The sequence below is a fragment of the Melitaea cinxia genome, chromosome 7 (assembly GCF_905220565.1).
Source record: "Melitaea cinxia chromosome 7, ilMelCinx1.1, whole genome shotgun sequence".
NCBI classification, from domain to species: domain Eukaryota; kingdom Metazoa; phylum Arthropoda; class Insecta; order Lepidoptera; family Nymphalidae; genus Melitaea; species Melitaea cinxia.
In genome coordinates, this window is record NC_059400.1 from 16,029,261 (window position 1) to 16,055,262 (window position 26,002).

The 26,002-nt window shown below is 33.9% G+C and overlaps 2 protein-coding genes across 2 annotated transcripts in view; one reads left to right on the forward strand and one right to left on the reverse strand.

The window, feature by feature from the left end:
- Positions 1-41: 41 nt before the first annotated feature.
- LOC123655036 (phosphatidylinositol-glycan biosynthesis class F protein) lies at positions 42-1,249 on the forward strand. Its single transcript, XM_045590883.1, has one exon. The coding sequence runs from the start codon at positions 58-60 to the stop codon at positions 766-768; it is 711 nt and encodes a 236-aa protein (XP_045446839.1). The 5' UTR covers positions 42-57; the 3' UTR covers positions 769-1,249.
- A 3,251-nt stretch (positions 1,250-4,500) lies between these two features.
- LOC123654915 (protein GDAP2 homolog) overlaps positions 4,501-26,002 on the reverse strand; it is a 95,399-nt gene continuing 73,897 nt past the window's right edge. Inside the window, exons 8-13 of the mRNA XM_045590772.1 lie at positions 17,052-17,075; positions 15,694-15,847; positions 12,398-12,537; positions 9,641-9,695; positions 8,483-8,626; positions 4,501-7,279 (exon numbers count right to left, since the gene is read on the reverse strand). Coding sequence (XP_045446728.1) covers positions 7,235-7,279; positions 8,483-8,626; positions 9,641-9,695; positions 12,398-12,537; positions 15,694-15,847; positions 17,052-17,075 — 562 coding nt within the window. The 3' untranslated portion in view covers positions 4,501-7,234. The remainder of the gene's footprint in view (positions 7,280-8,482; positions 8,627-9,640; positions 9,696-12,397; positions 12,538-15,693; positions 15,848-17,051; positions 17,076-26,002) is intronic.

The following is a 26,002-nucleotide window of genomic DNA, read 5'->3' on the forward strand; positions in this document are numbered from 1 at the left end:
GATAAAAACCAAAGCAGTAAAATAAGTATAAAAACATAATTATAAAAAATTGAAACGATGTTTTCGTTAAATAATAACTTAGAATTGAGGAGAGTGACTATATCGAGTTTAGTGACATGCATTTACTTGCCCAGTATCGTGACTGTTATTTCATATAAAGGATTATTATACTCAGTTGGAAAAGCCTCATCTTTGTACGTTTTAGTTCTTATATTTGTCGCGGAATTAATGAAATCCTTCTATCTGAACTCTAATAATGATATTCATGTCAAGAAAAAGGCTAGCAAGAGCCGTGCCGGTGAAATTGTAAAATCTTTTATTTTCTTATTGGGAGTAAAGTTTAGCTTCTTTGTAGGAATCATTTTGTTCGGAGCTCCTGTTTTAGATTATCATGAAGAAACTCTAATGTTGTCATGTTTATTAACACTACTGACAGTATTCCCTTTGATTGCTCATACTGGAATGGAATTAGCGATTCAGTTATTGTTTGGTGTGAAAAACTTCTCTAGAGACACTATAATAGCCATGTTAGTGAATAATGCGTTATTGACAGTGTGTGGGGCGTGGCTCGGTGCAGTTGTCATCCCACTAGACTGGAACACACCCTGGCAACAGTGGCCCATTCCCTGTTACCTCGGAGCGATCGGGGGCTATCTTCTATCTAATGTTCTGACTGTGACTAAAGTTACTCTGATGTCTGCAGCTAATAAATATCCTGTACTAAATATAATAGTGAATATGATGAATAGACTACATATTTCTAAGTAATTTTATATAAGATTTAAATTATTGTTGCAATTTGTTATTAATATATTTAATAGACTTACACAGTATTTATAAATTAATAAATTGTTTTTATAATTGTAATTTTTTTTTACACATATATTGATGTTTACTTTGAAGATGTTAATATGAACTGAATAAAGACCAATTATTATTGTCAAATTACGGGGTAAAAGCCTCCAGTAATATGGTAGGCTTCCGGTGTTGCAAGTGTCTATAAACTACGGTATACAACTTACCATCAGGTATAGGCTTTTTTTGCTGACCCAGTCGTGTAAAAGTTAAAATGATTTTAAGATATCTATGACTTCACCGAGTCTTAAGTCTGAAGAAGCCATATTATTCAAGTATTAATTTGCTCAAAAAGAAAAAAAAAACAAAGAATTAGCATCATAATTTTAAGTAGATAATACTATGTATCACTCTCACAATTGGAATAAAGTTTAATATATTAGATTCAATTGATCATAAGTAATATTATTTAAATTGATTCAAACTCAAACTTATATAATTATTTAAAATCTAAGACAATTATTCAATAAGCAAATAATAAGTAAGTAATAAAAATCACTGTACAGTATGACTAATTAGTCAAAGAGAGAAATTGATTAGATTTATAGCAGCAGGAGATAGAATAGGGCATTATGACCTGTTTCACCTCATTTTATAAACTACATACTAGTTTTAAATTCATATTTGCGATAAGATAAATATCTCTTGAATACAGTGAAACTCGATCTCGAAAAGGAAGTAAAACATCAAAAACTTTTAACAGCCGCAAACCATCAGTTATGCGGTACAATACAACGTTGGTCGGCGAAAAAATAGTCAAGTAAATGCCCATTTTTCTAGTGTTAACTCAAAAAGTACTTATTACATTTCAATTAAATTTAGTGACATGATTTTTAACAATCGATTAAAAAAAATCATCAAACAAAAGTTCTGAGGTAATATAAATAAAATAAATACAGTCAAATTGAAACCTCCTCTTTTTTGAAGTCGGTTAAAAGATAGAATCATGACCAGTTGTCATTTAATGACAATCTTTGGTAATTATCAAAAAGTATAAAAAACTGTTAACTTTAAAAAAAAATAACATTTATATAGTAAATGTTATAAACAGAATATGGTGTTTAATTAGAACATTGCCGTAGTAAGACACAAAACTACAATAATTATTTTTATGTCCAGTACTTTACTGCCGTAACCACACAGCTAATATAGCCACCCCCTATCTTCCCGTGGGTGTCGTAGAAGCGTCTAAGAGATAACACAGTTCGACTACCACCTTGGAACTTAAAAAGCCGACCGATGGCGGATAACGATCCAACTGCTGGCTTTGAAATACACAGGCCGAAGACGGGCAGCAGCGTCTTCGGTGCGACAAGGCCAGCCTTGCGGTCACCAATCCGCCTGCCCAGTGTGGTAACTATGGGCAACACACATGAGTTCACGCCATTATTGGCGCGAACTTGTGGAGGCCTATGTCCAGCAGTGGACTGCGATAGGCTGAAGTGATGTGACATGCTTCTAAAGTTCTAACAAGGAACATTTAAACTGAGGTAAGACACAGGAAACATCTTGCTCAAAATCTGGAGTACTTAGTCTTATCACAGCTAAACTATACGTTAAAAAATACATACTAAACATTTTTTTATATCATATCAAAAATCGACCGTTCCAGCGGAGATCGAACCTGCATCTCCGACTTACCATGTCGGTGCTTTAGCCAATTAAGCTATGGAACGATGTACTCGCTAGATCGAAATTTTTGATTTGATGATTTTATCGGTTCTAAGGGACCGTAGCGCCATCTATGGTGAGTTCTTTGTAAAACTCGTAAATATTACATTGTTTAAATTTTTTATTGTATAAATCAAATCATAAAAAAACTATCCTTGGAAATATTCATACATCATTATTCATTTCTTTCGCATTTTCATATATAAGATATTAAGTATTTACTAAAAACACCTGATCTTAGAATTCGAACAAAACACTTGATATGATGATTTTATATTCGGTCTAAGCGACCGTGGCGCCGTCTATAGTGAGTCATTTACAGTAGGTACTCGTCACTATAGATGGGCAATCCACCGGGCTTAAACCCGGTGCTTTGATAAAAACCCGATAAACACCCGCAAGCACCCACAAACACCCAGAAAATTGGGTATTTATTTCATTTGATGAAATTAAATTAGTGATGTTAAAAAATATGTTTTCAAAGTGATTTTCATTTATTTCATTTTACTTGTAGGCAACAGTAGCTAGATCAGGAAGGGTAAAATAAAATGGTTCGAGATAAAAACGAAATTTCAAAAATCGCATTTTCTATTATTTCAACTTTTGATTAGCTTATTTTATGTTGCAGTGTGTAATTAGCGTTGCGTAAGCGTGTTAGTTGTCATATTCTTCATTTGTAAGTTGATTTACATGAGACCCCTTAGCTTCCTGTAAATACTTTAAGATTTGTTCATAGCATTTGGTGCGCACACATGGCTTAATATACTTAAATTTCTCCGCCACTAATTTTCCGAAGAGCTCATTTCTTTTGTCTTCTCCCTCTCCATATAAAGCACATTCTGAAAAATTAGACTTCTTAACTGCGTCATCTATTAATTCTTTCCTTCTTTTTATACCCGTGGGGACAGAAATAATAGATGGAGAACTTGGTCTATGTAGCTTTGTTGGTGACGGTAAATCATCTAAACATTGTCTCACTATCTAAAATGTTTGGCGACCGGTTCCGATAGCAGTCTGTTCTTTTTCTCTCCTATGATTACATAATAAAAATGAAATCAGATGGGCTCTAATATATTGCAGAAGAATTATAAGTATGTATCTAATTTATTATTTCTTTCAAACATTGAAACCGTGGCGGCGTCTATAGTGAGTTCAATGTAAAAAAACTCACCCTAGTCACTATTGTAGTATTAAAAATAATACATAATCAATCTCATTGAACTCACTATAGACGCCGCCACGGTTGCTTAGAACCGAATATAAAATCAACATATAAAAAAATTCGACCTAACGGATACACCGTTCCATAGCTTAATCGGCTAGAGCACTGACACGGTCAGTCGGCGATTCAGGTTCGATCCCCGCTGGAACGTTCGATTATTGATATGATATTAAAAAGTTTAGAATTCCCTAATGTGTGGGTAACATAAAAATAAATTACTATGTATTATTTGCTCTGTACGTAATGCCATTCGACCTTCTCGAATAAAAAATTGTCAAAAAGATAGAATTTTATTGTAAGTAGAATGATAATTAATATAGTAATGTAACCTAATCAGTTAAAATACATATTTTATTGAGGAAGTTTACAGCAGGAAATATCCTGCTCACAATCTGGTGCAGTCCGACTGGGGAAGCACATCGACCTTACAGAAGATACACAGTACTGGTCTAAAGCAGTTATGTGTTCCTGTGGTGAGTGAGGTGACTGGAGCTCCTGGAGGGGGTAGAGTTGGCAAAGTGCGTGTGATGCTTGTGGTGTTGCAGGCGTCTATAAGCTATTGCAATCGCTAACCAGGTAAGTCACATACCTGTTTGCGACTTACACATAGAAAAAAAAATCAAAAATGATACTTAATATGACAAATTGTAGAAGCGTTCTCTACTAGACAACTTTAAGACCTAATTGAGGAGATGTTTTTAAGTGTCAATTTTTAATTTATGTTAGTATAAATGACAAATAAAAGCCATATCTAGTAAATTAATAACTTTATTTGTGTTTGTTAAATATTTACATAGCCTAATCTTTTTTTATAAAATATTAAACTTAACCATTATACAGCATCACATTGTTTAAATAACTTCTAAATTATTTTATAAAATACAATATTTTGCTGAATCTTTTACAACTTGACAACAATACTTCGCTAAACAAGGAATAACAACAGTTAACACACCTAAGGCTTTCTGGTAATTAGGAATTTTAATAGGTGTTCGTAGATTTGAAGTGTATTAGGTCTTTATAAGATAACACTAATAATGATGAGTTGCTCTGAGTTTACAATATTAATTTTTCAAAAAAAGTCATTCAAATTATAAAAGGAAAGATTTGATATTTATATTTAATATAAAAATCTTATTTATTATATAACACGAAATGCTGATACTTATCACTGATTATTATAACTACAATCGTTTACAGAAATCTGGCACGTTTAGGGTGTTCGTGTTCAAGTTATGTGATAAAAATATTTTTTAGATTTTACAATAAAAAAAATCTTTTTGATAACATTGACATAACTGTTTATTATAAAAATACGTAACTACCGTCCTTTCCTTTATACCGCTCTTGGTAATTTCTGTGATTGTAAATGATTAAAATATTGTAGTGTTACTTGGTGCACATATTATTCACCCTGCAGTTAATCTCACTATTGCATACAAAACCAGCACATTGCATCAATGGCAGTGGTAATGCATCAAAAAATACTTAGGGCCTGCTTCATCGGTTGATGATAACGCTATTTGATGGATGACAGCATCCGACAGATAAAGTTTTTGATATATTATTTTTGTTACCATCAAATTCCACTGCGTTTGAGATATTTCATTTTAAATATATGAATTTGAAAGTTGTATTTATTAAGAAAATCAAGCCCTAATAGCCTATTCTAACCCCTGCTGTTAATGTCTATTCGAAACTTATTTGCTGGATAAACATTATCCACAATCGGTGAAACCGGCCCTCGAAAAAATGTTATACAGAATTTATTCGTACTAAGTACTACACCAGTAAATACAGGACTTATTAAAAATTCTATTTAAAAGAATGATAGATTAGGCTTAATATTAGCTTGGCTTATTAAGATGATTACAATTTTTACTCTGCATTTTACCAAAAGTATGATCTAGAACCATGCAATGTGCGAACATTTAATAACGTTTACGGAACTACTATTAACAATTCATAATTTTTATTCTAAAAATAAAATTTCAAACATGTAACGAAATTCCAGCACCTCGATAGAAACATTTTAATGTTTTATTTTTTTTTATATTCCGCTCTACAAGAAATATTTAGAACGAACATATTAAAAATTTTTTTTGGGTCAACATCAAGATTTAGGTCAGAAACGAAGCACAGTTTTCGAGCTAACTTTGTTTAAAATTGCTTTTATAGGCCTAATTAAAACATGCTTTGAGTTAAAGGAAATATTATTTGACGCTTACGACTAAAAAGGACTTGGTCAAAACGAAGCATCTAATACAGTTACCCTGTTGTGGATGTGATTGAGAGAAAATAAGAAATTTTGGCACAGATTTTGTATTAATAAAAAACGGTATAATTGGTCATAAATAAAGAAAAAATCTGTTTAGAGAAATATAATGTTTAAAGTCCATTTTAAATTTTAAGAAAAAATAATTTCGATTGTTTTTGTTATCTGTGCCATTATATTTAGTTATGGCAAGAACAATTGCGTAAACAGCACATCAATAACAAGATCGGAACAAGAACATCGAAATATTCACACGTTTTCTTATCACTTACAAAATATAAAAATGCCCACTAATACTAATTACAACTTACAATTTCAACAATCTCACGAAATCGATGAATTTTCTATACAACTTATATATTTTTTTTCGAATATTTGAAATGAAAATAAACGAAGATCATCAGTTGATATCAAAACATTTTAATTTATTTAAAGAGAAACATCTGATATGTCGCTTTAGTGCCATTTTTATAGTTGTATAGAAAATACACTCAATACATATTAACTTAACACTGGCCTAACGTTCGCCGCCATTTTTAAAAAAGTTTTTTTCTCATCTCAATGGCAAAAAGCATTTTTTAAACATATCTAGGCCCTACGTTCCATCACTGTTCTTTACATATAATCTTGATGAGCACGTTTATTGCCTTCATAATCAATTCCTAAGAGTGTTTAACAATATTTAAAGCTTGCCATACACGCGCAACTGTTACATTACACTATTATCGACGCACTGCCAGCAACTAAAATTAAATTAGCCATTTAATCGATACAACATACCACGTTATAACACTGACACACGAAAGCTGAATCAATAATTGCGGTAAATTAATAATAACTTATCTGTGGTATCACTTAATGCCATGTGACTTTAACTAACTCAGTTTGATACTTGAAAAATAATTGTAGCATTTTTGTCGCCAAATCAAGGTACTACTACACAAAAATATTGCTTTTATATGGATTTCATGGACTTGTAAAGTGGAATTAAATATTTTATTTTGCCAAATATAAGTACGTAAGTTTGACTAAGTATCAAACTGGGATGGGTGTCATTATCTCTGTAATTTTTTTAAAATAAAGTTGCCATGTAAAACTTTTCGCAATTAATCCAGACCCATCTTTCCCGTGTCAGACAATTGTATTGTATAACAAGGTACAAAATAAACTTATAGTATAGAGAAAAAGATGGCGGCGTTTGATCTGTCGGTCTACGTGTTGTTGGTGTCCGGCTGGAAGTAATGCAGACCGTTTATCTATAAGGAATAATAAATTACTATTAATAATAAATGGCCAACACACAGGTGGTTTGCGGGTTCGATTTCCGCTTCGAAACGATATTTGTTTTTACAAATAATTTTTCCCGTTTGGATGTCTGTCTTTGTGGGTCTCGCCACCGTGCCTTGGAGACCATATTAACCAATAGGTCCCGATTGTTATCACAGACATTTGATAGCGATCGTTACTCATACTAAGGAATATATCCGCCAAACCGCAGTGGAAAAGTGTGATGGATTAAGCTCCGATCCTTCTCTTACACGGAGAAAAGGCCTATGCCCAGCAGTGGGATATTACAGGCTGAATTGTGATCGTGGTTGTGATGTTATACATAAAGAATATATTATGAATGATATAAATGTAGTTGTTTTTTGTATTATAGTTCGCGTCATGTAAAAAGAACGCTGGCCTTGAAGCTGCGCAGAAGCGATTTATCGGTCTATTTGGTGGTACGGGTACAGGGGGACGGGAGTGTTTATCAGGTGTCGCATGCTTGCCGGTGTGCTATTGGTTGACAGCGGTTGACAGTTCGACGTCGACTCAAATTATTATCGCGCACAAAAGTTTTAAATGACAAAATTCTCCATTTACTATTTATTTCACTAAAAAACAATTATCAATTTATCATTTTAAACACATAAAAACTATTAAGATACGAATATCGAGAGTACAGATAATTATTATTTTTGAATACGACATTTCAATAACTAAAAAAATTTGTTATTGCTTTTGTTTAAAAAAAAAATGTGATTTTGTAAAGTGATAATTATTATACTTATTTAGTCCGAATAATTCGCACTGGTATTTCTAGTATTTTTTAATGTACCTACCAATAACCATTATACGAAGCCGCGAGTGAAAGCCTAATTAAAAAATAAAACAGTAGTAATTGTGCGCGAGTATACCCATGCGCAAACGCACCCCCTCCAGTTTCTTTCAGCGTTCTTTTTACATGACGCGAACTATAATTTGTAAAATAGTATTTTATAATATATAACTGAGGTAGGGCACAGCAGGAAATATGCTCAAAATCTGGAGCAGCTCGACTGGAGGAGTACCTCGACGTTACAGAAGGTAACAGCTGAATAATACTGCTTTCAAGCAGTCTTGTGTTCCTGTGGCGAGTGAGGTGAAAGGGTGAAGCGTGAGGAAAGGTGAAGGTGGGGGAGGGGGTGGCTCACCGTCATGTCGTACTCGGTGACGAAGGCGGGCACTTCGAGCTGGTCGCGCGCCATGACGGAGTACAGGAACTCCACGCCCGGCAGGCTGTGCACCTTGGCTTTGATGGCCGGCGCCATGAACGTCGTGAACCACCACGTCATCATCTAAGGGGAGGGGGGGGGGGGGGAGTGTTTAATAAATATAATTATACACTACGTTTATTGAGGTAGAGCATAGAAGGAAATATCCTGCTCAAAATCTAAAGCAGTCCATCTGGGTACTTCAACTTTACAGAAGGTTACAGGCAAATACTGTTTTCAAGTCATATCTATACTTCAAAAGTAAATACATGCTATATTCACATACAGAGGACATTCATGGATTAAATTTAAAATGCACTTAATCAAATTTTTAACATCATATCAAATTAAATGAAACTTGCTTGCTTTAGACCACAGGACTGAAGTAAAAATTCTTTAGCTCCTACAGTAATACGAAATACGAAAATACGAAATACGATAAACATACGAAACGTAATTTTCTCTCTTTCTATCTCCACTAACTTATATCTCCTTCTCAACTTCCGTTCGCCTCGCCCGAACACACTTTTCGTAACGCTCTCGTCACGCATTCACCATCTTACTCCTTAAGTCAAGCATGCGTAAAGAAGTCTTACTTCAAGAAGCTAAAGTATAAAAAGTAAAATAACAAAAATAATTAATAAAGAGAAAATGACAGTAAGTTTATTTTTAAGCGCTGTGTTTATTGTCTTAATTTAGAAACCGTGTTGCAACAATTATGACGACCACTTCCACTATGACTCACACCATAGAGACTCACGCTAATTCCACTAATAATTAAAAAGCGTTTATATTTCATTTTGATTTCAACATTATTTACAATCATTGAAGTCAAATTGTTTTTGTATATATAATTAGTGATATATATACGACGCGTTGGCGCAGCGGTCACAGCACTGGCTGTTGTGCTGGCGGTCGCGGGTTCGATCCCCGCTCACGACAGACATTTGTATTGGCCATATAGATGTTCGTCGTGGTCTGGGCGTTCTTGCTTGTGTATTGTGTGTTTCCGGACCCCCGATATAGGAGAAAATCCTACTAAGGGCCGTTGAGGGTGAGGGGTTTATTTATTATTTATATGTATTGTGTTGCACTCACTTTGGTCCAAAACGTCGGATGTACGATGTAGAACGCTTTCAAATTCTTCTTATATCTGAAATTTAAAAACATTAAAATAAATTTCTATAAATCAATAACAATTGCATTTAAAATCAGACAATTGAAAGACAAGGGTTAAAATAAAGTTCTTTACTTAATTAAATACCGTTAATGAAAAGCTATCGTCAATTCGATACGTAGATTTTGCTGAGAAAAACCGTCAAGAAACTGAAAAGTTACTCGTTATAATTAAACAACTTTTTTGGATTTTATTAAGTTTCTTAAATGCCTGAAGTTTCGCATACTTTATACAGCAACCATGGTAACGGGAACTCCCCTCGGGAACTTAATGAACTGCGATAAAATCCGAAATAGTCATTTCGTTATAATGAGTGAAATTCACGTACACATTCACGAAAAAATAAATTTAGACATATGTCCAAATGCGTGCATAAAAACGTAACCAACCCATATATATTTTTCTTGACGACTTCGCCAACTATGTAAAGAAAAGGTAAACGCCCTCAGTTTAATATAGCGACCATAAGTAATTGAAGTGGCAGCTACACCCACAGTAAAATCATCCCAATAATTTGCTTGAAATAGATAGTTGTGTATTGTTAGCTATAGATTAGAAACGTCACACTTAGAACGACGACGACTTGAGTCACGTCACACGTCATGGATTCATAGTAATTGGAAGATATTTCGAATGCAGAAGTGTACTAATTTATTTAGTTCTTGCATGTTCTGTTTTTAAACGGTTTTATTTAGCTCACCCCGTTTGTTTTATTTTTTATTATTCTTGGGTCAAATTTAGTAATTCAAATTTCACCCTCTTCCTGTCAACCGATTAATCTGAAATTTTGTATACACTTTGGATTTTGGTGACAATACAATTATGTTTATTCATTATCATTATAAATTCAAGATGGCCGCCGCTACAAAATGGCGGATAACGTAGGTTTTATCAATCCCATCAATATGGGTATCAAATGAAAGGGCTCAACAAGCAGAATACAATATACTATAAAAAATTGAAATCCAAGATGGCGGCTGCTACAAAATGGCGGATAACGTAGGTTTTATCAATCCCATCAATATGGGTATCAAATGAAAGGGCTCAACAAGCAGAATACAATATACTATAAAAAATTGAAATACAAGATGGCGGCCGCTACAAAATGGCGGATAACGTAGGTTTTATCGATCCCATCAATATGGGTATCAAATGAAAGTGCTCGACAAGTAGAATACAATTTACTACGCAAAATTGAAATCTAAGCTGGCCGCCGCTACCAAATGTCTGATAACAATTTTTTATCAATCCCACCAATATGGGTATCAAATAAAAGGGCTTGACAAGAAGAATACAGTGCACTATACAACCTCAATATTTAAGATGGGCCTTGCAATAATGAAGCACTAAATGAATTAAACAGAATGCGAAATAAAAACTAAAAACTAGAAAATAAAAATAGGTAAAAAAACTTTTTAAGTTAAACGGTTTTATGTTAAACATACATTGCAATGTTTAAGATAAATGTACTAAAAACCAAAAAATAATAAAATAGATACAGTCGTTGGAATTATAAACATATGCATAGACTAGACTAAAATAAAATCGTGGGGCACGTCAATTGTCTACAAATTATCGAATTAATGTGCGATAGAAGAATCGTTTAATTTGTCGTTAAAATAGGCAGTTGGCCCGCAGACGGTGAGGAAATTACTTACTATTTTCTTGCTCATGGAAATTCCAATAGTTATACACTCCATGTAAATAAAAGAGATGTTTCAACTAGTTTATCGTTGGACATTCACACTGCTGGCTGGCGAGGAATCGTTTCACTGCTCGTAGTTTGTCTTTAATCGACAAAACATATGATAAAAGTACTACTCGCTCACCACTACGAAACCCTAAAACTCGCTTATAATCGAGCTTGCTAGCTTGTTTCCACATTCTAGCCCTACTTATCACACGTCCATCGTTGTCGGTTGAACAACTGCCTAATTATAGTGTAACATTACAAAACAAACATTTTAATCAACGATTGTAGACAATTGACGTGCCCCATTGTTTTATTTTAGTCTAGTCTATGCATATGTTTATAATTCCCACGACTGTATCTATTTTATTATTTTTTGGTTTTTAGTACATTTATCTTAAACATTGCAATGTATGTTTAACATAAAACCGTTTAACTTAAAAAGTTTTTTTACCTATTTTTTCTATTTTTAGGTCGATTGAAATAGTGCTAATGGTTTTTTAAAAAATAATGTTAAAAGATCCTTGAGATATTTTCAGCTCAGTATTTTGAGGGCATGCACTTATTACCCATTTTACTGGTTCAAAAAAAAAATGAATAAACATATGGTTTTCAGGTGATTAAGTGTCTCACCTAATTCTTAGAGAGGAGCGTTTTCTGAACGATAGTTTGCTGATATTTTTACAGTTTTCTTGTCTATTTATTAATAATACAGTACGAAAATAGCTATGAAATTCAAACAAGTAAGTCAATCAACTTTTGTTGCCACTGTCAGCCATTATCCAAACACAATTTTACAACCAAAAACACGAGTTGCATTAAGTCTGGGAAACACTGATTGATCGCTTGATTAAAAACTCTTATCTGAATCAGATACAGCAAAAGCAGGAAGGCATAGGCTGAAAGTTTAGCCTAAATAAAAGCCCGTTGTGGTTTGTAGCAGATGAGCGGCTGAAAATCACAAAGCAAGAGTAGTCGTAATACTCACTTGTAAGGCAGCACGGTGTAGACTTCCTTGAGCCAGGAGAAGGGCGGGTGGTTGCTGGACGAGGCCAGCGTGTGGAAATAGGCGATCACGTAGTCGCCGCGAACGATCGGGTCCAGTAGCTTTATTAGGTAAAGGAGAGCCTGGAAATAAACACCCATATTGCTACAAACAGTTTCTTTCAACTTATTATATATAATATTATTTTATAAACAGTTTCAGAAAAAATGACATCCGATCTAGAAAGTCTGCATTAATAGATATTTATTCGTTTCGTAGTCTAAAAGAAGATGTAGTGACAAAAATTGAGAAAGGTATGCTCAGATGGTTTGGTCATGTCGAGAGAATGAGTGAAGAACGATTGACGAAAAAAGTGTATAAGGCGAGTGCGAATAGAAGGGTTGGAAGGGGTAGACCTAGGCGGACGTTCCGAGACCAAATAAGGGACGTCTTAAAAAAAGGCCAGCTCAAGAGTACCCTAAACCGAAGAGCATGTATGAAGGGAATAATGAAAGTGGACGAAGCGAAAGAAGTATGTAATGATCGTAGCAAGTTGAAAGAAGTGGTCTCTGCCTACCCCTACGGGAAAGAGGCGTGATTATATGTATGTATGTGTAAAATAAACGTTTCAACATGACATATTTATATTGAGATTTTTATAAATAATTTCATTCACTTAAAAGAATGGGTACATTTCTGTGATTGGTGGGTAGTCTAAAATTTAAAAGCATAGTTAAATAATATTCCCTAATTTACGTTATTTCATTCTGATAATAGGAACGATTTATTTGATTTCGAACCAATCCTGAAATGTTTACCTCTTCATATCGCGCTAGTTAAATTATGATTGTAATACAGTACAGAAAAATTGTATATATTTTGAACGCAATAAACAGAGTCTGCATAATATCCTTGATAGGGATAGGCTTTGTTGGTATAATTTGTATTTAAGAATATAGAGTAAACCTCACAACTGGTAACATTATTATAAGCATACTAGCTGACCCGGCGAACTTCGTATCGCCTAACAGTGACTTTTAAGTATTATTACAAATCTTTTGTATGGGAGTATAGAAAAGTGTTGTTTTTAGACTTTTTCAGGAAATTTTAATTTTTTTTTTTTAATTTTTCTCTCCGTAAGAACCATCCTCGTACTTCAAGGAATATTTAAAAAAAGAATTAGCGAAATCGGTCCAACCGTTCTCGAATTTTGCGCTTAGCAACACATTCAGCGACTCATTTTTATATTATAGATGAGTCTGTTATACAACGGTTTTCAGATAATGATGTTAGGCTCCGTAGAATACCTAAGTAAGTTACGACTTACGAGCTAGGATCACTAAGTAGGATAGGCAGAGCGAGTGAGGTGCTTCTACCTTTTTATAAACTTCATTAAAATTTTACTATCATTATAGAAGTGGATGCGCCAGAGCATTAAATTAAACCACATGTAGGTACTACATACAATTAAAAGCTAAATAAAATAACTCAAATAGAAACAGCTGAAGTTCAACTGTAAATCTATCGTGTGTTTAAGTTACTACTTCTCTTTGATAGATTTTTGTATCACTTCATCACTTATAATAAGCCTCTACAAGTTAGCGCCAAATATCCCGGTTTTCCGCAACATTATCAGATTTTTGTCTATAACTTAGGAATTGTATGTGGTTTAATTTACTAAAAGAACTTTTACCCGCGACTTCGAACGTCTAAAATTCGGAATTGGCTAAAAAAAGTAGGAAGTTACTCAATTCAAGCGTGTATATATATATATATATATATATATATATATATATATTATGTATGTTCGGGGATAATTTCGTGGTTTATGAACCGATTTTGATAATTATTTTTTTGCGTAATGTCTTTGCATGCAAAATGACCGATAGGTACATAAAAACTTTTTTGTTTGATTCCCTAATATGTGATAAATAATGATAATGATAAATAGTGTGTACAATGTTTCATTAAGCTCAGAGTATTCAGTTGCCCACATACAGACAAAATTTTAATATCAATTTCTGCAGAAAGGAATATAAAAATTGCGTTTACCTTAATAAGGATATTTTATGATACAAAAAAAATACAAAATATAATTTACTATGAATGCGTTTTATCAAATTATAATGAACAATTTAAACGGAATAATAAGCATGGAATATGTACCTATTCTCAATATCAGTGTGAACGGTGACTAATCTATACATATAATAATCTATACATATAATAATCTATACATATAATAAAATGGTAGGAAAGTCAAAACTGTACATTGAATATTTTTTAAAAGAATACTTGGGGTGTGATCTACAATCGATACCGAAGCCAAAAATATAGTTTTTTGAATTTTTGTCTGTTCGTTTGTATGTATGTCCGGGATAAACTCAAAAAGTACTGCATGGCTTTACTTCAAATTTGGCACGAATATTATTAAGAAGTCGGGTCAACATATAGGCTACATATTATCACGCTATTACCTACGGGGAACGAGCAGTGAACCTTTATTTCTTCATCGCATTCTGTAACAACGTGTAATCTAACGACGCATATTTGAATGTTGTTGTTATTATGTTAATAACCATGCTATAAGCTAGCTTCAGACTATAAATAAAGACATTCTGTAGTATATTTAGTATCAGCATTGCACCCGTGCGAAGCCGGGGCAGGTCGCTAGTATATACTATTTTAATGAGTATACGAGTACATACAAAGCATCAAGTCAGGATCTATTGATAATAATATAAGGAGATAAATTAATAATATTAAGACCTTATTTTAACCATACAGTTCTTTTCAGGGAATAGAACTTAAAGAATGTAATAGGAAACAAGGTTACTTAAAATGCAACAACGGGCCAGTGGTAATAATAATTGGCTGATGCTATCTTACGCTTCAGCCTGTAATATCCCACTACTGGGCATAGGCCTCTTTCCCCATGTAGGAGAAGGATTAGAGCTTAATCCACCACGCTGCTCCAATGCGGGTTAGCGGATATATTCCCTACTATAAGTAACGATCACTATCAGGTGTGCATGATAACAACCGGGACTGACGGCTTAACGTGCTCTTCGAGGCACGGTGGGGAGAGTCATAAGGACTGCACAAACACCCAGACCACGGCAAACACCTGTATGGCCAATACAAATGTTTGTCATGTGCGGGAATCGAACCTATATGCTATCTTACAAGATATAAATTACTAAATTGTTTGTCAAATAACTCTTATAAAGTGTACAGTTAAAAAAACAGTCGAATTTAAAATCTTCTTTTTTGAAGCCGGTTACTAAATATAGACTGACCTTATCCAAGTCGATATCAGATATCGGGAACCACTTCCCGATGAACACGACGACTGGTCTCCCGAGGCGGTCGACGCCGCTCTGGTACAGGCAGCCGATGCCCGACACTTCGCTCAAGTCTTCGCTGCGAGCGCGGCGTAGTAGCCGTTCATATCTGTAGACAAAATTATAAAATAATTAAAACATTATATCTACCATAATTAATATATCCATCCATCGGCTGGCTTATAAATAACAGAGACCGGAGACAGACAGCAGCGCCTTCGTTGCGACAAAGCCAGTCCTGCGGTCATCAACCCGCTTGCCCTCTGTGGTGATTAAGGGTATCACCCCCAATGACTTTGACGCACGTACTTCGAATTTGAGTTCCCGGCAGTCCCACTAATCCCGGCTTTCACCGGTGGCGACTAAATGGGGACTGCAGTGAACCGGAATGTTTGCCACAAACTAGGGGAAGCTTTTGTTTCCACCAAAGCGGTGAGGAGGGATGAGAAGAGATGCGTTTTGAATAACCAATCAGATTTAGTTATTTCCATATCCCCTTTTCGCTTAGCTTTGTTGGAAATGGATCAAGCGGAGATGAGAGTAATGTCTCATTTTTCTATAGAAGTGCCACGCGCGGCACTAAATTTTATAGAAGCAACGCGGCATAGCGGATATGTGAGTAGTCGGGCGACCGTTCGGCATCCACGCTCTCACTCCCCGTTTTTGCTTTAGTAGACAGTATTCGACTGATTTCGAGCTCATATCTCCGCAACGCACTTTTACTTTTAATAATTACATAACTGTGAACAAGATTCAACTGTCGGATTAAAACCATAAATGACACTCCTGAAAATTTTGACCTTTTTTCAGACACTTGTACAGTACGTCTGACATTCAAACTTTTTAATTTCCCTTGTCAAGTTCAAGGAACGAACGGAACGGGGAAGTTTGAAATTTACGTGAAACATTAACGGCAAAGTTTTTCATATTATTATATTCAAGGTGTTGCTCATATTCTTTTTATCACATTTTCTTTTTTTTTCTACAATTAAGTTCGCATACAAGCGTACGGCTTGCCTGGTGGTAAGCGATCACCGTAGTATATACACTCTTGCAATACTAGAAGCATCGCAAGCGCGTCGCCGACCCTACTCCCAATCCCCCCAGAAGCTCTCTTCACCTTATTTACCACGGGAAAAGCAGTATTATTTAGCTGTGATCTTTTGTAATATCGAGGTATAACTTCCGCAGTCGGGCTGCTCCAGGTTTAGGCCAATTTGTTTTTGAAATGTTTGTTGTGCTAGGTTAAGGGTTAACTAACAAAATATATATTCTACGGTCAACTAAATTCCATCGAGGTTGTAATCTTAAACACATCGATCTCATCAATCAATCTTCTCCGCGTCTTTTCCATTCTATATGACATTGTCACCTATGTTATCTCGTCTGTAGTAAAAGCGATTAATCATAATATATAATGTTAAAAGTCCTCCTAAATCGTAATTTTAAAGGTCGTTTAGTACAAAGTAATAACGTTTAACACCCATAACAAAAGCAATGATATTTACACGCCGAATCTCTCCAAGCCATTAAACATTTTAATGACTATTTGTTGAGCTTCATCTTTTATGACTGCAATCACAAACAAACACTAGATACGAGATCGGAAAACGTTCCTTGTCACGCGATATTCTGCCATGGCTTTAAGGAAATAGGGGCTTTATTTGTTTGAATATGAAATCCAAATGTGTAACATTAGCGACTAGTATATTCATCATAACCTTGGACTTGGTTACCAGTTTAGGTAAAATAAGTTGTTACATAATACTTGTTTAAAATATTTCATGTATACAATACTAGGATTACAATCACAATTTTCAAAATAAATTGCGCAAATCTGTTCAGGGGGGAACGGAGTCTTTAAAATTACAACGTTTGGTCACACATGCTGGGATCTACGTTTACGTCACGTAAGCAATAAAATATTTACGAAGTACTATGTGGAAACTAATAAGGGTTCTTGAAATATAACACAACAGTAAACCAACAGTAGACGAAATCACCCCTAATACACCCGGTAAATGAATAGTGAGTATAAACTGAAAATAATTGTATTTGCTCGCAAACGAAAAAAAAACAGACTTCAATACACGCAAAATAATCGAGTAAATAAAATTTCGATGGAATCATCGAAATCGGTACACCAAAGTTAAGGTAATACACAAGCAAATACAGTCGAGACCAACCTACCTTTTAGAAGTGGGTTAAAATGGCTCTTTAGCAGCCAATGTTGAGACAAAAACTAAACACTTAAATTGGATAAAACTGTGTACTTTTGTAGAATAATTGACAACCAAACTCGTCAGATTATTATAAATTTACTGATTAAACAGAGGTTTTAACCCTCGCGTTAATTCCTATACAAATATACGATCACTTAGCATCAGATATCATATTTATCCATTTCGTGTTTCAAATACAACTTCATTTATACCAGTTGGATCGATATTAAGTTTTCAGAGCAAATAGTTCACAGGATAAAGTGACTTTCAGGTCAAGGATAAAATTGTGGACCAATAAAACTGAAATATGTCTGACGTCACACCATAAATAATTTCCCTATGACGTTCGTTTTTTATTTCCTATGATATACGACTGGGGTTTGAGTTATTGAAACTGGGTTAATGGTTTTTTATTACGCTTGGAAGAACTATTCAAACACAACTACGATACTGATAAAACATCAAATTAATGGTAAATCGGGAAGTCTGTAAAAGTTAAGTACACCAATTAAAACATTAACAATATATACATATTCATTTTAAAGTACACGAGAACAATATTTTATTTTAAAAGTATTTTTACGTAAATTTTTGACAAAATTATTTTTAAACTGCTTTTCAGTGTTCTAAAAATACAGTAATTACAAAAAAAACGTAAGTAAAAATACGGCTTGTTCAATGACTATTCATTTATATAAAAAAGCTAATTTAAAAATATCTATTTTAAGGATTTCTGCATTCTCATAAAAAATATCTGGAAGCTATAATAAACTAACTAGGTATGGTAATATGACAAAAATATTTAAACGATATTTGCGATACAAATATATTCAGACGACGAAATTATTTCGAGTAAACATCAACGATCCGAGACTTTAAAAGATATTTAGTACATTTCACACACTTCAGTCTACCGCACCACTGCTGGACGTAGGCCTCCTCCACTTCGCGCCAAGCATCCCGGCTTCCCACGATCCTTGTCCAGTCTCCATCGGTAATATTACGTAGGTCTACGGACCAGCGGGCCGGAGGACATCCAAACTTTGCAACCACATTTGATCAACGATCACCATATTTCAGTTCAGTCTGCATTTGTTACTACCCAGTAGAAATTCAGTCACGAAAACACTGAATGTTTTAACTATACGATAAATTAAAAGGAAAAACGTGATCTAAGTTCTACGTCACAAACTAAAGCCCATGCGTTTGAACCAATCACATCAGCGATAATATGTATTTCCGACGGATTATTTTCGGCGTTCCCGAAATAAACAAGCGTTTAAGGTCACAATCTATGACGTTACAGTTTTTTATTTAGCTACTAGTTAGTTCGACTCATACATAACATATAAACTAGTAGGAAACGAAATATGATCGGCCGATGTTATTTTATTAATAGTATCTACAGTTTTCGTCTTACGTTTTTTGATTAATCGTATTTTGTACTGGTAAGTTTTATTTTAAGGGTGAGTGGGCTAAATTCAAAATAAATTAGGAACTTATATCTTCTACGTTTATTTTTGATAGTGCTACTCTGTGGAAAAAATCTCATAAACGTCATAAAGACCTATTTCTCATACCGAGTTATGAGAAGATTCTATTACAATATTATTTCTATGAGATCTATGAGAATTTGGTCCGCATTCGACCATGTTATTATGAGGTTTACGAGATTGTCGAGATTCTTTCTATAGAGTAGTCTTAATCTGTTAATTTTTTTTTTAAATCATGTATCCGCTAATAATTACTAACTAATATTACCAATACGAACATATGATTAATTTTTCTTTAGTTCATAAGTTAGGTATAACTAAACCGACAATAGAGTACAAGATTCTTTATTTTATGCGAATCTTTACTAGCTCGTGAATCAAAGCTGTTTGCTATTGACACTTACAGAGGTAAAGGCTTGACAATATCTTTAAACTCGAGCAATATTTCCTGAAATGTTACGTATTTGTTTTCGAGAACGTTTTAATAGTTCTCAAGTCTTTCTTTTAAAAGTAAATATAATATATCTTTAGACACCCTTGTTGTACAAAAATGCCATTAGGATAGCGTGGGTTGTGGATTTGGGTGTATTGAACGCCTGTTTAAACAGTAACATAAGAATAATGGGTTTTATACAATCAGCTGCATCGAGCACTTTCGTGCATTACTCGTATAAATTTATACCAATTTAAATTCCACAGTTGCCTTTTTTGAGTTTTATGTTTGTAAGTGTATAGATACTAAAATAACTTATGAAGATATGACCTTTTTAAGATTGAATTTATTTGAAAGGTATTTTATTAACTATGCAGATTATTTAAAAGTAAAATTAAAGGAAGTAAGACAAAGCGTTATTTATAGTGCAATAGATGAAAGTTTCATTAAACGTCGACAAACTCGAGTTCAAAATCCGCTCAAAATGAATCCTACATTTGTTGACGTGACAACGTCTTATAAATCGATGAACGCTGGGTGCATGCACGAAAAAGGATGACTGTTTGTCCCGTTAAGCTCATTGTCCCGTTGCGACTATTGTGCGCTTGCGCCGGATCTATCTCTCTTACACTCGATCGGCCTATACGTACAAGGAGATATTTTGTTATGACGTTGTCACGTTAAACTATCGTCCGTAAACCAACTTTACAGACAACCAATTTTTTTTGTATGATCATTGGGCCTAATGTCCTGTCCTTTGGTCTAGTGGTGTCACTTACACCGAGCCTTGGATATCACGCATAGTCGGTTCCCATTCTCACAATAATTACATACTAACGATCGTTATACTTTATAATAAACTTCTGCAGTGGAGTTACGTGGTGATTAAGTTCGATCCTTCACCTATACAAGAGAAGGCAACCCCTGTATTTTTATTTCGACTACCATAAGTATAAACGTACGTAGATAAAGAATAAAGTTTTAATAGTGCGTAGGAATTTGAAACCTTGCTCAGTGTGCCCAACAACCTTCCTACAGCAGTTCTTTGTTTTGCAGAAGATACACTTGTGTTTACTCGCTGCGAACCAGGCCCGCTGGCTGCTCGCCAGGAGCCATCATAACTCAATCTACTACGTAGCTACGTTCATTGAATTTTCTTACGTACTTTTAAAAACAAATTAATAGCACCCGCTATTTTGTTTGCAGAATATTTTAGTTAAACTTGCAATCAAATATACAAATGTTTTTGTTTGTACGCGACTCACAGCGATTGTCATTTTGAAACACGTGATATTTCAGCGACGTTGCAGACCTAGGTCACGTGTCAAAATCAAAAGAATTCAGTGAATACGAAAGTTTAAAAATGTGTTTTGCAAATGATAAAAATATGTGCTTTAATGGACGGCCTTAAAAAGAAATGTAATGACTGATCGATGCAATTCATTTAGTATTCGCTAATTTCTGGTACAGATATAAATAATATTTTACGTCTACTGTCATTTTCCATACCGACAAGTCGAATTAATGGCTATTTACGTTTGTGTTTGTAGTATGTTTATATTTAGAACTATACGTATCATTAGGGAAACGTGACAGACCTCAAGCAGTAATTTAATATGTCCAATATTAATACCGTAGGCGGCGAACAAATCAGACAAAAATCGATTTCTTAGAGAATCGATGGGATCGATAAATTCAGTAAAACAAAATGATCTTTCGTTATATTGAAGCTAACAAGTATGTATTTTGCTACGTTGCTACGCTTTTTTTTTTTTAATTTTATTTTGTTCGTACCAACTCAGAAACCCTTGTAGGCTCATGAAAAACATTTGAACAACACTGAAGATCATGACATGACAAACATTCACATATATATAGTAAATACTCCTTAAAAATTTATATCCCTATTCAGTTTCATCCTGAAAACTGAAGTTGACATACTCAAAGATGTAATTTATATTTATAGAGCTATCGATTTTGTGTTATGTTACTGCATTTTACTAGTGCGATATTTGAAAGCTCTCCTCAATTTTTTCTAAGTATTTGAACATGTTTAATATAGCTTATGATGAAAGCTTTCCACCAGCAGAAAAGCTCGTGTGGATTATAATTCTAACTTTCTATGATTTGAATCCGTAGTACGAGTCGACACTGGACGCTTTTTATCCAGAAACTCAATACTCCTGTGAAAGAGAGTAAGAACCTAAATATGTAATTTCACACGTACTGTATTATTAAACTAGCTGAGCTCTACGATTTTACTCGCGTTGATTTGAGGAAAAAACTTACTGAAATATTATATAGCGCTATAGCCTAGCCTTCCTCAGTATAAGGACTGTGGACGTAATTTCGAACAACAAACAAACCGTTCAGCTTTATAATATTAGTGTAGAAACAGTAAATAGTAGTAGCAGATAATGGATAAAGTTGCCAACTGAGGACATCGTTCTTTTGTTATTGGCACCGATTGGCGCGGAATTTACGACGTTTTTGACATTCAGCCTTTAATACATTTAGTATTAGTATTGATTAAGGAGAAAATGCTCGACATTGTACCCGACAGAAGTTGTCTTACGAACTGTTAGCTGAAACGCTTGAAGTTATGACTTATTTAAGTAATTGTTTTCTGATACATTTTTTTTAAATTCCTAATCCCTAATCTTATATATAACATTCTCGTGTCACAATGTTAGTTACAATCCTCCTCTGAAACGGGTGGACCGATTTTAATGTTATGTGCATATCGGGTAGATCTGAGAATCGGCCAACTTTTATTTTTCATATCCCTAAGTTATAAGGGGCGGGGATTAAGGAGGTTAATAACATATATGGCAAAACAACGTTTGCGGGGTCCAGCTAGTAATATTATAAATGTAAGTTTGTTTGTTACACTTTCACGCGAAAACTACTTAAGCGATCATCATGAAACTTTGTACACATATTTTTAGAGGTATTAGAAGTAACATCGGATAAATTTATTAAAAAAAAAAAAAAAACTCAATGCGAGCTAAGCCCCGGGTGAAAGCTAGTTTTATAATAAATTTTCTTAATATGTACGATTTTATTTTTGTGTTACCCTCACATTAGGAATTCTAAACATTTTTGAATATCATATCAAAAACCAACCGAAAATAAAAATCATCATATCAAAAATTTCGCTCTAGCGGGTACATCGTTCCATAGCTTAATTGGCTAGAGCGCCGACACGGTCAGTCAGAGACGCGGGTTCGAATCCCGCTGGAGCGGTCAATTTTTGATATGATATTCAAAAATGTTTAGAATTCCTAATGTGAGGGTAACACAAAAATAAAATCGTACATATTAAAAATAGCATGGTGTCGTCTCCTGTCAAAGATTTTCATTGTAATATGAAACTTTGAATAGTTACGGGTCTCTGTAAAGAACTCACTATAGACGGCGCCACGGTTCGCTTAAACCGAAAATAAAAATCATCATATCAAAAATTTCGCTCTAGCGGGTACATCGTTCCATAGCTTAATTGGCTAGAGCGCCGACACGGTCAGTCGGAGACGCGGGTTCGAATCCCGCTGAAGCGGTCAATTTTTGATATGATATTCAAAAATGTTTAAATTTTCTTAACTTTTCTTTTCGTAATAATCTTCTTAAAGTGCAAGGTACTAGGGAACTTGTACTTGAAATCGGTAAAACTTTCCCAAGTTATAACGAAGAACGGTGTGACGAAGGGAAATAAAGATGTATAATATACAAGACAATCAAAGCCCGCAACCGGTTATTTTAATAAAAAATATGAATGTTGTGTTGCAGTAACGTCGAATACAATATTACGAACAATGAGCGTTCGGTTGCAAATATTTACAACTATAAACACAGATAATACAATGTAATGTTATTTATTCTAAATCTATCATATTTGCGAACTGTACATATTATTTATTAGGCTTACACTTCTGTGTCGCCGTGTGTTACTGGTCTAGATATTTTATATGTTGCTTGTCGGTTGTCTATCAGCTTGCGTTATCAACGCCGGCCTTATTGTCATTGTTCGTTACTTTAAAAGCATTCGAAAATAAGTTTTTTGTACGTATATTTTTAAAACTAATAAATACGGTATTTTTAATTTGAATTTTATTTAAAAATTGAGCATTTTTTCGAATTAAAAGAAATTATAATGTTGTTATATTTTGGAAACAAACAATTTCGAATAGAATACCTGATGTTAACGTATATAATTATAACTTACAACATACGTAAAATTTAGAAAGCGTATATCACAAATTAACATGACGGAACAGTACAAATTGCTAATTAATTGCTACTATATTGCAATCACAGAATGTCATGAGGATGTAATTTTTAGTCGTAAAATATAAAAAAACAAGTGTGACTTCAGAACACACGACTGAAATAAAACTTTCTATCTTCACTAACTTATATCTCTCTCTCAACTTCCGTTCGCCTCGCCCGATCACAGTATTCGTAACGCTCTCGTCACGCATTTACCAGCTTACCCAAAATTAAATACACGGTCTTCCGGTTTCATTAACTTCGTTCGTAATAACACTTTTATGATTTAATTTGTATGAATGGCTAATAAATGTTTCTTTGTTAACTATCTGTGATTAATTCTTAGTTTATTCTGTTACCGGTTGAATTTTTTATTAATGAGCGGGTGTAAGAATTTTATATACTTTTTGTTTTTTTACGTAATACAACAAATATATAAAAAAATATATATATACAAGACAAAAATAATATATAGATTCTTGTCTATAATATGAATTTAGAAATTAATAATTGTTTGCAGGCAAACAAAGAAAAACCGACTTCAATTATATCGACAAATAATACAACGTAGGTAGACGAAAAAATAGTCAAGTAAATACGCATTATCAAAGATTACTCCAAAAGTTGTAATCAGATCTCGATGAAATTTAAATGTGACCACATGATAAACATCGGCTTTCGATTAAATTAAAAATCATCAAAATCGGTACACCCAGTAAAAAGTTATGCGGAGTTATGCGGATTCATGGTACCAAACTAGAGGTATCTCCTTTCCAACAAAAAAAGAAGAATTATCTTTACGATGACAGCATATTTCAATTTAATATCCAGAGTTACAACAATTGTATACAATATCACTTGTACCGAATCCTATCATATGACGGTACACCACAATCAATAAACGGTCTGACCTAAATACTGGGAAAGCATAACTACCCTCCAAGCTATGGGGTAGCCATTAAGAGCAATGACGTCATTACTTTTTTCTATCATATTAACCACGCTGAAACACGCGACTTGGTCTGCTTTGTGGATTAAATTTAATAAAATGTACAAAAATATATACAATACACATCATACCCGTATACATAATACACACATCTACACACGCATACATATACGTAATAATAATGCATCCACCTCCACTCACACAACACACCTCACCTCACACATCCGTACATTTAGACAACTTAAATAAGAACAAAAGAACAAAAATAATTGTGATTTTTGTAAAACGAATAAGTTTCTGTTTTTTTTTTATTATGATTATTTTTTATTACTGTACTAATGGAAGAGCGGAGTCTCCTGGTAAAGGCAACAACACGCTTAAAAGGAGGTTCCAATCACTAGTGGATTTTTGTAAGAAACTTTTTATTTAATAAAATTATTATAATTATATTATTAATAATTATTAATTTAATATTTATATTATATGAAAAGGAAAGTACATGAAAAAGATCAAAATTGCACTTCATTGAACAGTTAAGCTTATACAAAGCTGCTTATTCAGAACCTTACATTAAAAGAGGGTATCGCTGTTATTATTGGATAAAGGTCAAGTGACCATGTTTTTAAATCCTTTTAAAAATGTTATGTTTTTCAATATTGAATATTGAGTTCTGGATGAAGGATAAAAAAAAACACAACAATGGAGGCTTTAGCATGTAAGACGCATTTCATATTTTAGAAAAAATCTATACAACAACTAGATAAATTAGCTGAGGCAGGGTACAGCAGGAACTATTCTATTCGAATCTGGAGGAACCCGATTAAGTACGTATCTTGACTAGAGAAGATCAGGGCTAAATAATCTGCTTCTGCTTTCAAGCAGTGTTGTATTCTTGTGGTAA

Excerpts from the sequence above, each read along its gene's own strand:
- LOC123655036 (XM_045590883.1), top strand. The coding sequence starts at position 58 with ATGTTTTCGTTAAATAATAACTTAGAATTGAGGAGAGTGACTATATCG.